General features: G+C 37.9%; 1 protein-coding gene across 3 annotated transcripts in view; it reads right to left on the bottom strand.

Moving 5' to 3' along the window:
• The window catches only part of PLCE1 (phospholipase C epsilon 1), a 163,799-nt gene that overhangs the window by 19,560 nt on the left and 131,441 nt on the right, over window positions 1–12,798 (bottom strand). For all 3 annotated transcript variants that reach the window (XM_056351898.1, XM_056351897.1, XM_056351899.1), the window contains 11 exons: window positions 11,397–11,519; window positions 11,175–11,311; window positions 9,984–10,222; window positions 8,898–8,959; window positions 8,608–8,773; window positions 6,723–6,830; window positions 6,188–6,304; window positions 5,946–6,104; window positions 5,187–5,310; window positions 1,489–1,613; window positions 690–807 (listed from right to left, as the gene is read on the bottom strand). In XM_056351898.1, the coding sequence (XP_056207873.1) occupies window positions 690–807; window positions 1,489–1,613; window positions 5,187–5,310; window positions 5,946–6,104; window positions 6,188–6,304; window positions 6,723–6,830; window positions 8,608–8,773; window positions 8,898–8,959; window positions 9,984–10,222; window positions 11,175–11,311; window positions 11,397–11,519 (1,478 nt within the window). The remainder of the gene's footprint in view (window positions 1–689; window positions 808–1,488; window positions 1,614–5,186; window positions 5,311–5,945; window positions 6,105–6,187; window positions 6,305–6,722; window positions 6,831–8,607; window positions 8,774–8,897; window positions 8,960–9,983; window positions 10,223–11,174; window positions 11,312–11,396; window positions 11,520–12,798) is intronic.

Raw genomic sequence — 12,798 nt, 5'->3', positions numbered from 1 at the left:
TTTATGTACACAGTATGAGCCAAAACATACTCAACCTCATGTTTCAGTACTGAACAAGAAACTATCAGTGATGTCCTCTTCAGCTACTCCTTCTCCTTTTCCTCTGCAAACATTATTCTTCCTACTGTACAAAAGACGACCCTCCTATTTCCTTAACCCCTTCCATAAGAAGTGCCAGTGTGCAATCAGCTGTCCTCACCCACCCCAGGAAAAGGCTGCTTTACCCCCACAAATGCCTCCCCTCCCATCCCCTAAAGAAAGAACAGAAGATGCAGCTGTAGGCAAAAGTGAAACACTAAACTGAGGTCACGTAAAGAAATGTGACAAGCTCTTCCTGCAAGGTTTTCAGAGTATTTTCCTTTCCTAATTCAGTAGGTCCTTACATGGAAACTCAGAGCTCTTAAGGTAAAGCTTTCTGTCTCTGGCATTTGGCAATGAAGCAGTTGTCTGAGCTGTGAAGACTGGCAAATTTCACTTTTGTAAACATTTTAGCATGACAAACAATATGTCTTCACATAATTTATGAATACTACTTCTCAGCCAGCTACTATTATGTAGACTACCAAATCATTAAGAAAAAGGCTCCTCAACTACTTCCATTTAAAAACGTTTGTACTATTTCAAAACATAAACACAATGTCTCCAAGAATTAGAGAGCTTAAAGCAATAAACCAGGGCAGTGTACTTACCAGGGAACTTCACAGCTTGACAGTAAATGACAAGATCCGATAGCTCTGGGGCTATCTGTCTGCTTTCCTTCTTGTTTTGCGGAAGATAGAATTCTTCACCCAGCTCCATGTCGTAAACCTAAGTGACAATTCCAAGAGCATATAATAATAAAATTACTGACTGTTAAAGTACTCTTGCATATTTTACTCATGTCCTTAAAATCCTTTATCTCATTCTTCCTATATGGTTTCACTGTCTTCGCCTAACGCATCTCTGTGTGCAGGTTTATGCATCAATACCGTTACTGATATTGCTGTAGCCTGAAAAGGCCTTAATCAGAGTCAGTTCTACAAACATTTAGACAAAACACATCTGTGTTCAGAAGAAAGTACGATTTACTAAACAGCAATACACTGGTTCAGCTGTCAGATGATTTAATAAAAGGTAATGTGTCTATCTGGTATCATAGTGTGGCATTTGATATATAAAGATGCTGAAGATTCAGAAGTAATCTTCAGTTCCATAGATGTTAATGGGAACTGGATATCTAAATAAACTTCTGGATCTAGTTTCAATGGAGTCCTTTACTGAGCGCAACCACAGTTAAAATTTTCAGCCTGTATATAAAACAGCCTTCTGAGGACTCTTCTTGAACAGCATGTTGAGCATTTGCTCTGTTCTATTTTCTCTGGCGTGTTTCCATGCTTTCTACTATTTGTCTTCATTAAAGCACATTTGCCATCTGATGTCTTGAATCCTTTTGAAGCTGGTTATATATCAAAGTGTGGCTGAGAAGAAAGGGGGAAAAAGCAGAACTACCTTTCCTTTATTATTGTAAGTAGCACAATCAGCCTTCTTTATTCGTTTGGCAGTCTCTTCATTATATTCAAACTGTAGTTTATCACTTGATAATTTATTCTCAGGTCGATCTTCAAGAATGTTATCTAAAAATTAATGGGATTTTAATAAACATAAAGCCAAACAATTTCAACTGGAAATTGAATTTGAATTAACAGTATTTGTGGACAATGCTGTGAATCTTATCCAAATAACCAGACGCCAAAATAATGCATTTACTGGTCAAAGCATTATCTTTTAGTAGTAACTTTCTAATTTAAAATTTTAATGCTTGGCTTTGGTTAATACGCTGCACTTCTTTTAAAGCCCATCCTTTTGTGCTCAGAAGACACTTAAAACAAAATCATCTAATGAATTAAGCTTGCTATCTGAAAACAACTGATATTCCCGAACGACAAAGAATTGCTCAAGTCCAAACACAATTAACCACATCAAACACGTACACGTCTTTGTACAGAAAGGTTTGGTTTTCCTCTCCTTACATTCACCATGAACAAGTATTTTTTACATCTATAGAAACTCCTCTTCACAGCTACATATTTATCAGAGAATATTACACCTACTAATTCAGTCTTTCTGGAAAAAAATGTTGTAACTGTCACAAAAGGAATGGTTTTATTTCATTCCTGATATTCCTGATGCTTTGACCATATTCTTTTTATGCATAACCAGTGTCACACATGCAGCCTTTTAACAGTTCCTGAGCAGTTAACAATGCCATAGAAAGAATATCTGATTGCATTTTTAACACAAAGTAGAAACCACATATTCACACTGTCACTTTTAACAGGCTGGAGATGCAGTGCTGATTTCATGCAGTTAAAATGCTCAACCAAACGGCCTTTACCTTCCTGGCTGTTAGCAGCAGGAGAAGCATTAAGGACATCAGCTACAGGGAAACAGAGTCAGAGAGGGAATAAGAGTAAAGGAAATTAAGATTTACAGCCAGAGAAATGAAAATTAAGTGTCAGTTGTAAAACTATTAGCCTTACGCAAACCTAATGTATCAGTAAGGAAAATAAAACTGAAAATCTTTTAGAAAGTTTACAGAACATTGTTTAGATTAGTTTTGCTAAAATATTAACGTAATTGAAGATCCCAAAGAATAATCACTATAATAAAGCAGTAAATCATGCCACAGATTCCTTCATATATGGGAAGGTGTGAATGTTTCTTGCTAGACTTCAGATTTCTCAAACTTTCTCTTAACTAGAACATTGCTCAAACATCACTTACTGCAGTTCGCTTGCAATAGTTTCCTGGCAAGTCTGTTAACAAAGAATTAAGTTTTTCACAGCAATTTACATCTACGCTGTCTCCACCTTGCTCCACACAATGAGTATTCTCAGGTAGCCAGTTAGGCCAACTTTCTAGCAAAACTCAACTGAAGGCAGGACTAGCACCAAATCAAATTTTCATACTAGCATAAATAATACTGCTATCCCACAAGCAGCGTCAGGTGTTGAACTGCATTCATTAATTCTGTAACTATTTTTTAAATCACTAAACACAGAAGCAAGAAATGTAAATAAGAGACCAACTGGAAAGAAGTCCTGTGCTGCAGGGTATGCTCGAGCCTTATGTCTTCTCTGAACATGGTACCTAGAACTTAAACAGGTACCCATTAGACTTAAAGGTTCAGTGAGTGAAGTACGTTACTGTTTACCTAGGAGAACACGCCCAGCTGTGTCAGACTGATGGTCCATCCAGCTTGCCATTCTCTTTCTGACAGTGGCAATAGGAGATGGTGTTTAGAGAGCATCCAGCCACCAGCCATGGTCCACTTCCCTAGTACCACCTCAACATTCACAACTGCTGAGTATCAGGAACGTTGGACAGTACATTTCTACCTGTAACATTTGCTTATGAACCTGTCCGTGAATTTGATGTTTGCCTCTGCAATTTCCCATGGCAGCAAATTCCAGACGTTTACTACCGGTTGCACCGAAGAAATATTTTACCTGTTTTAGACTGATCTTCCACTTGCTTTACTGAGCACCTCCTAGGTCTAATGAGTAACAGCTCTGTACTCCCCTTATCCGCCACTTCATAATTTAGTAAACTTGCTTCAAATTCACCCCTCAGTCCTTTTTTCTACCAGCCAGAGAATTCCAGCCTTTTCAGACTCATGCAAGGCCACTGTCACACTCCCTTTTTTTAGTTGCCCTTCTCTCCAAACTTTCTTAACTCCACCATATCCTTCTTGAGATCTGGAGGCAATAACTGGACACTGAACTCAAGTTGTGGCACATAAGGTTTTATATAGAAGCAAAAGGATGTTTTGTTTTCAGTAGTGTACCTGATGATCCCCGTCTTTTGGCTGTCGCTGCAAACCAGCCTGAGGATTTCTGAAAAGTTTCAGTAATTCCATGATCTCCCAAACTGATACTGCCATTGTTGAGCTTAGAATCATATAAGCAGTATTTAAGCTACACTGAAGCACACCTGTAACTTTCTTGTCCCCTTGGTCAGTTTTATGACTCATTCATGAAGTTTAACAATAGTGCAGCATTTAACTACCCAAAGAGCTTGGTATCACTTGTACCGTTGCTGTGGTCTTATTGGGTAAATGCACTGTGATCTACTTTTATATGTTCTCTGAAAATTACCAATTAAAAATAACAAGTAACCCATTTAGATGCATCTGACTTGTTCAATCCATGCATGGTGGTTTTGAGTAATGTCCTTCAACAGAACTTGAAAGGATCAAATGTTTCTGACTCCAGCTGTTTGCTCTACCAGAATCTACCAGCTCCACAGCAAGACAAGCAAAAGATGCATGACTTCATCTCAGCTGCCTCAGTGAAGCTGTCCTTCATCTGGAGTTGAATCAAACGTGTCTGACTGAACCAGAGAGCTAAGGAAGCAGTGGAAGTTGTAACTGCAGTATTTATCACCACCTCTGGCATGCCAATCATCATATCCAATCTTTAAACTGCTCCTAACGGTGGATTTATGCTAAACTGCCAGTTCTTGAAGGCTAGGATAGCTGAAGCGTAGACAGCACATGAACTTACAAGGCAAGCCAGTAAGGCACACTTTGCCATTTTTTCACTGAGCAGCTAAAGCTTTAATAAAGCCACCTTTATTGAACAAGCCAGGGACTCAGTGGCTTCTCTGCCTTTACACATGAAGTAAACAGCCGATACTGAAAGTGTAACTAAAATAGGTCCTTCAGGGGTCTCTGGGACGAGACAGTAACCAAGGAGGACTTTGGAGCATCTGTATCTCAGATCAATTTAATGGCAGTCATGCCAATGCAAGGGATAAGCCTGTTGTAAACCTTAAGCTTTCAGGTGTCTGAACTCCCTACAAAAGACAATACCGGGGAATGTATATAAAGTACACTACAAACACAATCATTTTTGCATAATATAAATAATATAATTTATAAAGACTACAGTTTAGCATACACTGCACAGTTAAAACATCTAATGGTTGGGGTTAAAGTCATACTCAAGTCTTCAGTGAAATTATTTTCACAGTATTATAGGCTACCGCACCAAAGTGCCACCAAGGACATTTCATACACCTTCATCTCACAAGGTGAGATGAACATTGCTACATTCTACATCATTCCTCAACTAGAATATTTACATGCCTTACTGCTACAGTTCTAACAAAAGCACAGTAATAAATAAATAAATAAATATTGTTACCATCAGAAAGAGATTCATAGTCATAGTCATATTCATCCTCTTCATCTTCTTCCTCTTCATTGGTAGGCGTGGGGTTGCTAGCACCATTGCTAGCCTGTGCTTGCATATGTGCCAGCTGGTGAGCCTACAGCAACAGAACCACTTAGAATATTATTGATAACTATTTTTAAAAAGCAAAAGAGTTTTCATCACTGTTTGCATCTTATTTTATGTATATGAAAGCACTGAACATATACAATGAGAAGTAAGTAAAATTATTAAGATCAAACTAAAATACCATATTAAGGGTATGAATATAACGAAAAATTGTACTGGTAATTAAAAAAACCCAGTAAGACATGAAACCTAATTAATTATAGGAAAACGTCCACTTTGCACATTATTCAGAGCAAGACTCCCTTTTTCCAGTCTGAGGCATGCTATTTTGGAAACTGTTTAAAACTTTTTTAAAAGATGGAGAATGTCCATATACTGGTACCATCAGTGTTATTTACTTATTCTGATATAAAAATTGAATTCTAATTCAATTGTGTTTACATTTTGAGTAAAAGCAATTAGTTTTTAAGGATTCAATCTAACTGCTGACTAACCATAAACATTGTTAAATTGAGACTACCAGAAACGCAGCCCTAATTTTTAGAAAACAAAAAAATCCTCATATAGGTATAAGCATACATACTAGAATGGCAAAAACTTCACACATGAAATATTTCTATAAAAAGTTAGGTTTCACTGCTTGCTATTAAGGAAGGACTTTACCTTTTGTTTCAATATATCCACTGGTGTTTGATGGGCTTTCAGCTTCTTGTTTTTAAGCAGAATTTTTCTTTTCAGTTGACCAGGTGAAGGAAGCATGGGATCATCAGAAAAGTCACTCTCAAATAAAAACTTTGTTACCAGCTTATCTCCAAATACGTTCTGAAATATTAAGAACATGTGATGTATTATGGAAAAATCCCAATGCGTGTGTTTAGAATAATTTATCACAATTTATGGCCTACCTTGAAAATTTCAGCCATCTTGCGTTGCTGAGGCAATGAACAGTGGTTTTCTATTGATATGATAATTGGCATGTCAGAGGTGATAAATGCATTGCGATCAATAGCTTCGACTACCTCCTGTGAGAAAAGAATGTGATTATTTTGCAGCATTTAGTTAACTTACTGTTAGTTGAAAGGGGAGCAAAGGCGGCATCCATTTTCCTCTCTAAAAGAAGAAAGAATCCACAATTTGCTTTCAAAACAAGCTCCTACAGATCAACCTAGAAACTGGTTACCACAGAACTGGTAACAGCTACTTATGTTAGTTACGTTGACAACAAAGAAAATTACAGCACATGTGCTACAAAAACTAATTTGAAAAGCATAATGTTTACAATTGAGGAGTTCATGTCTGATGTAGTCCATATTCTATTAGGATTTAGCCCATTAGGATGGGATTTTCTAGTAAGTGAATTTTTTCCTTCATTAGAGAAATTGTTACTGATTTTCTTCTCTTTTTTTTTTTTTTTGTTTCTATGTGCAACTACCATCATACCTTAAAAGAGATCTTAGTAGTAAGAGTGTGTCCATGATAAATTATAGGCATCCCATCATCGCCATCCCAGCAGTCTAATTCTACACTTCTGCAGCCTTGTAAAAGAACCTAAAATGCAATTGAACAGTATAAGCACATATAAGCCACAGTCTCATTCCATCAAAGCAGAAGACAGACATTGCAGAGCTAAATGAAAGTTCAATGATTCAGGAAAAGCGCTGGAAAGAGCTGTCTCTGTGGAGTAAACACAGCCCACAGAAGCAATAGTTCCCAGCTAACTGAATTCCCTAGGTTGGGAAAGAGTGGGAAAATTAAGGAAGCATTTATGTTCTTGTGAGAAGTACCATAAAGCTTTGAAATTCATGGCGTCTTACAGGACACAGAATCTGCAGAAAGTGGTTCTTAATGTATGGCTTAATGTTCTGACAGAGAAACGTTTCCATATTTCTACCTATATGCAGCTATAAAGCAACATGGCAATTTATTCCAGGTTGCTACCATGACAGCTTACAGGTATGGCATCTCAGTTTATTTGCCTGTTTGTTTTGTTGGTGGTGTTGAATAGATGAAGGTCTGAAAATAATGTCTTACGAATAACTTCCATGAGGATAGTTAGAAAGGATATGTGCCGGGCCATCTTATTGAATGATATTAAGCTAATTTACAGCCATCCATCCACCTTTTATTTATTCATTTATTTTGGAAAGCCCTACTTGCCAGAAAACCACTGAAGAAAGCAAAGAGGAAGGATGAAGGGGAAGATAAGCTAACCCATCTGCTGGCAGCCCAGCTTGTTATTGCTATCAATATTTAGCATGCCTATCATTGAAAGAGTTATCTGTATTACAATTAAATATTTTTACTGAAAACAAAGATCTCAACAAACAAACGAATTTCCAGCAAAAACATTCATGAATAAAGAAAAAATTACTTGTCCTACTCAAAACCTGAGTAATTTGATTTCAGACAGTTGTGTCCGTAACGGGCACACCACCGCTTCTGTGAAAGCCAGAACAAGGTGCCCTTTCTCTTCTGGCAACAACTGCTTGAGGGACAAGAAGAAGCTTTTCTGCATCGTGCAAGTTTTGGAGCCAGCTGAGCTCTATCTCACTTCCCACCCATTACCAATACATCACTCCGTGCAGTGCTACTACAGGAACCTCCTTTGCAACTGCTTTATTCAATGCAATCATGTTATTTGGGCTTTCCTGACACAGCCTCATTCCTCTGTCTTATAACTCCAAGAGAAGCAGCACATGGGACACCAGATGAGCCCTTCTCAATGGTGAGTCATTAACATCAAGAGTAATGAAAACACTACTCACAGGAAGTTTGATGCTTTCTCTAGAATTTGGTAAATACACAGACACACAACTATAAATATATATATATACACACACACAAATACACACAGAAGCAAAAGCCCCAGGGAGAAATTGTTCTTTTCCTGTTCACCACCAAACAGGCAGTCTAAAAAACTCTAGAATATTCCTAGAAGTAATGTTTTTAGAAGTTATTGTTCCATTTGAAATTTGTCTTTGCAGTGCAATGTACAGTATTTGAGTAGTGTTTTTGACATCTGAATGAACTAAAATATTAGATCAGTCTTTCCTGTGGGAAAGTCTAATTTTAGTAGGTTGGGTCAGACCAACTGGTGTCTACATGCTATGAATCTCAAACTAAACCATTTTTTTTGCCTTAGAAAAGGCATTTGAGCACAACTGTGCTTAAAGACAGCTTTCCCACACATCATGTTTTCCAACATTTTGCAAGCAGGGGTTTAGGACATTTAGATTTTCAAAGCAAAAAGGTCATGTTTCTGTGACTTGCCAGTTAAACAAACAAGTTCATGTTGAAAACTACACAATGATCCAATCCTGCATACCTGGCTGTAGAGCTCTACTGAGGACTCCCCCTTAAGCTGATGGCCTGTAAGGTAAGTATTGTGTGAAGATTCTATGTAGTAATATGACAGTGGAAAGTGCAAGTCCTCAGCATTCTCCTGTGACTCATCGTTTTTGGAGGCAAAATTGTCTTTATCCATCAAAAATCTAGAGGTGAGAAGATGTGAGGAAATGTTATAGTGCACTGAATCTTTTGTGACTGTCATACAAACATCAGTCACTGACGTTATCATATATATATTAGGATAATGATTAACACATAAGTAATTACCTTGCAAATCCTTCAAAAGATAGCAGCCCCTGCTGGCACATACTCACACTGGGTTCAAATTTCTACAAAGAGAAAGAGATTTAAGAGATATACAATAACAATTCTTAGAAATACAGCTTTTTCGTATTTTCACAGTGTGGTCTGCTTACTGAACTAACTAGTTTGTATGTAAACCCAGGGTTTTTTTGTGGATAAAGTTACTAGGTCCCTTCAGTATGCTCATGCTTGTTTTACCAATCAATAAGCAAGCAAACTAAACTCATAATAGAATCATTCAGGTTGGGAAGGATGCTGGGAAGTCATCTAATCCAGCCTACCATTCAAAGCAGAGTAGCACTTCACCTGAAATTACAAAGCATCTATAATTAGGCATCCTTCTTCTATCTATTGTGCTTAAACACACCACACCACTATCTCAAATTAAAGAGACTTGTGGTATGCTAACTTGATGTTGGTTTAGAATTTCTGTCTTTTGAACTATGCAGTTTTATATTACATGCTGATTGTTGAAATACACAGGTTTTAGTCTTTTGTTAACTGCTAAGTGAGGGCTTAAGTCTGGAGTATATTAATTATTCATGTTTGGAGGAATTCAGAATTTTCTACACACTTTCTAATCACTTCAGCCATTGTACATAAGGGAATAAAATGTCCATGTTTGCTCTGAAATTTTTTTTATAATAAAATAAAAATATGTGGAAATGGTGTTTTGTTTAAACTCCAAATTAGGGTTAAGCTCTATCATAGGTGGTCACAGACAAGGAGAAAACAACGCACTGTCAGGAATACTTTTCCCAAGCGGTGACATCCATTTCTGGATAAAGCACACACAGCCAATAAAACTGTTTATTTGCATGATTTCTTTTTTCTTTTTATGGACATATTTATGGACATCTGCACAACTTTATAGCCCAGAATAAAGACAGTATGAAGTTTTAAATTCAAGTAAACTGTAGTGACATCAGCGTGAAAGGAGATATCCACACAGATATGCTATTCTGACTACCAGGCAGACAGCACTAGTGAGGAAAACAGAAGTAACAAGAGTTCAAGTAAAAGGAATTGCAAGATGTTTGCATTACAGACCTGGATAATACTGAGGATTTCATCATAGGTGCAGTGTTCTCCTTGGCAATTCACTAGGAAGTCGTTTAGCTGCTGGATTCCCACTCCAAATATTCCCAGTGATGTGCTTTCAACTCCAGTACCATTGGTTACGATACTGGCAGCAGCAATAGCATCAGATATTTGCCTCTGGTTGTCTGATAGCTGCTGCCTGCTCTTAATGAACAACCCAAGATCTGAAACATTCCTGGTCAACAAATCTTAGAAGAAAAAAAAAAAAGGAAATATAAATACAAGTTATATAATTATGTCTATTATATATACTGTGTAGAACATAATGTAATATATAATACACATGAATATCTAACTGAATATTTTAGCACTGACATAGTAAATTAGAACAAAACCATCTTGTTTCTACTCACTAATAGAAGAAAGAGTATTAAGCATGTATGAAAACAGTGGGATTGGACTGTAAGTGTTCAATTACTATAAACAAAATCCCGGAACCTTTAACACGGATTCACAGCCATGTGAACACTGTCACCCAGACCTTCTTGTTTTCTCTCAGCACCACATAGAGCCTCAAAGCCTGCCCTTTGCTGTGCAACCCCATATTCTTCCTGTGCAATCACTGTTTATCTTCTTCCAGACCCATATGCCAATTGTACTGTACCCTCCCTGCAGGCTGCTTGGCAGAAGGATTGTGTTCTTTAAATGTAGACAAAGCTCCAGACTTAAGATTATGGTAACTGGGGAATGTAAAGGGGGACAGAGGTTTCCTTCCCCCTTGTCCCACATAAAGCAGATCTACTAAGAAACCAGACAGAAAAGAAACAACCAGATGAGACACAGGGCACAGCCCCCTCATTTCTCCTCCTTACATTTGCTCAGCATTTTAGCCCTTTCAGAGCTCCAGCAACCAGATACAGATTGCTGTCGTGGGCCCAGCCGCTCAGCAACAAGTTTTATGCCTCTGCTGTACCGTTACAAATATATCTGGCTAATGTAAAGCAGGAATACTTTTCCTCCCCTTCATTTCTGAACAAAGAACCCGTCTTATATCCTGTTAACTAGGTATTACTGGAAGTAAAGCAGCAATCCTCTGCTTACAATTGATAGTTCTTTATGAGACTGACTGAGACTTTTTCGTAAGGTAAACAACGGAAGATGCTCAGCAGTCTAACAGCCGTATTTCCCTCTTTAACAAACCTAAATCAGGCTGGAATCCACTACTATTTTCATCAATCTTCAAATTGGTGTAAAGTGGAGCAGGCTCTAAACCGGATCGATTGCAAGGCACAGCATAGACGTCAAAAAGGTCTTTGAGATCCTTGCGGCTACGGACACTGCGAAAATATTTGAAAAGTTCAGGTTTTGCTCTTTTATAAACTTTGATGAATGAGATCAGTACAGAATAAAAATATATTTTACCTGAAAGATTTGAAGAGCTCTACAAATTCCACAAAAGTCATGTTACTATCAGACACCATGAAGTTCTGAAACCCCTTCATTCCTCCTTTAACGCGGCCATGCCAGCTGCTGCTGCTCCATGTGCTAAATCAGAAAGAGACTGCTATAGTTTGGTTACGTTAAATCTCTTATTAAAATATTGAAATATTATGCATTACTGCATTAACTTCATTTGTGCTCTCCTTAATGCATTTATTAACAATATTGGGAAGAGGAAAATAAAGCAGTATCTCAGAAGATGCATAAGGACAGTTTGTACCTTCTTGTTTTATAGCAGCTATTCTTTTCCCTCAAGACAACTGGAGACTGCCAGAATTAATGTATATGTATGCTATTTAAAACTCTTCCACGTGCAAAAGGGCCTGATGCAAATGGCACAAATGAAAGCATTCTCGTTTTCCCTTCAAAGAAAACAATGACAGTATTCTTGTAGCACAGGCTCTCTAGGAGGTTCATTGAAGATTTGCTAAGGGAAAAATAAAATGTATGTAAAATTCCTTTAAAGCTCTGTGCTGTCAAAATAAAATAGTAATATTCTGACTGGATATGCAAGAAAAACAAGTATTTTCCTTATGCACCTGGGGTTTCTTATACCTGGGAGCATTAAAAGTGCAGATTTTCAGAAGCGTAATGCCTCCCCTTTCCTGGCACTCAACCCTCACTGTTTTCCAGCCCGTGGGTTTCCCAGATGCTTCCCAAGAACAGCTGGGATTACAATCAGACACCTCAAAGACAGGTCAGCCTACAGTCCTCCTCTTCTTTTAGGCTTGGGCAGTAGCCTCTGGAGGGCATTTCCTTCTAGAAATGAGATTCTAATGATTTCCTCCTTTCAGCTTTGTGGGCTGAAGGAAGGAATGCAGACTGGAATTTCTTGAGAGCAAAGGCAGAAAATGATCACAGAAACAACTAGCTGTTTGGTGCTCCTTATTTTAGCTGACTTGAGTAATACCAAGCCCAACCAACTTCTTTACAACTGCAATTGTTAACCTAAGTTGTGCAGCTGAACAAAGTTTTTGAAGCAGAACCATTACATTTCCAAAAGCATCATCCCAAAATCTTCAGGCCACTACAGCATTTACCCTAGTAAGTGTAGTTAGGCCCCAAAATGAACTATCCCTTGAGCAGTATGAAAAAGTCCTTGGTGAATGTCATGTACTAATTCACAATGATGCCTTGAGCTCTTGAGCCACTTCCTGGGCCTAAACACCAATGAACACAGCCACAGGAATGGGATCTGCCAGCACCAGCATCCTGAAGAGAGGGATCTAAGCAGTCAGCACAAATATCAAGAACTGCCTAGTTTAAACCATAACTAACTGCAGAAGTTACTGTATCTGTTTCAAAATATCAAACTAGGTGACTG

Source organism: Falco biarmicus, chromosome 9, assembly GCF_023638135.1.
Source record: "Falco biarmicus isolate bFalBia1 chromosome 9, bFalBia1.pri, whole genome shotgun sequence".
NCBI lineage: Eukaryota > Metazoa > Chordata > Aves > Falconiformes > Falconidae > Falco > Falco biarmicus.
The sequence above is the reverse complement of the archived record's forward strand: the minus strand, read 5'-3'. Positions and strand labels throughout refer to the sequence as shown.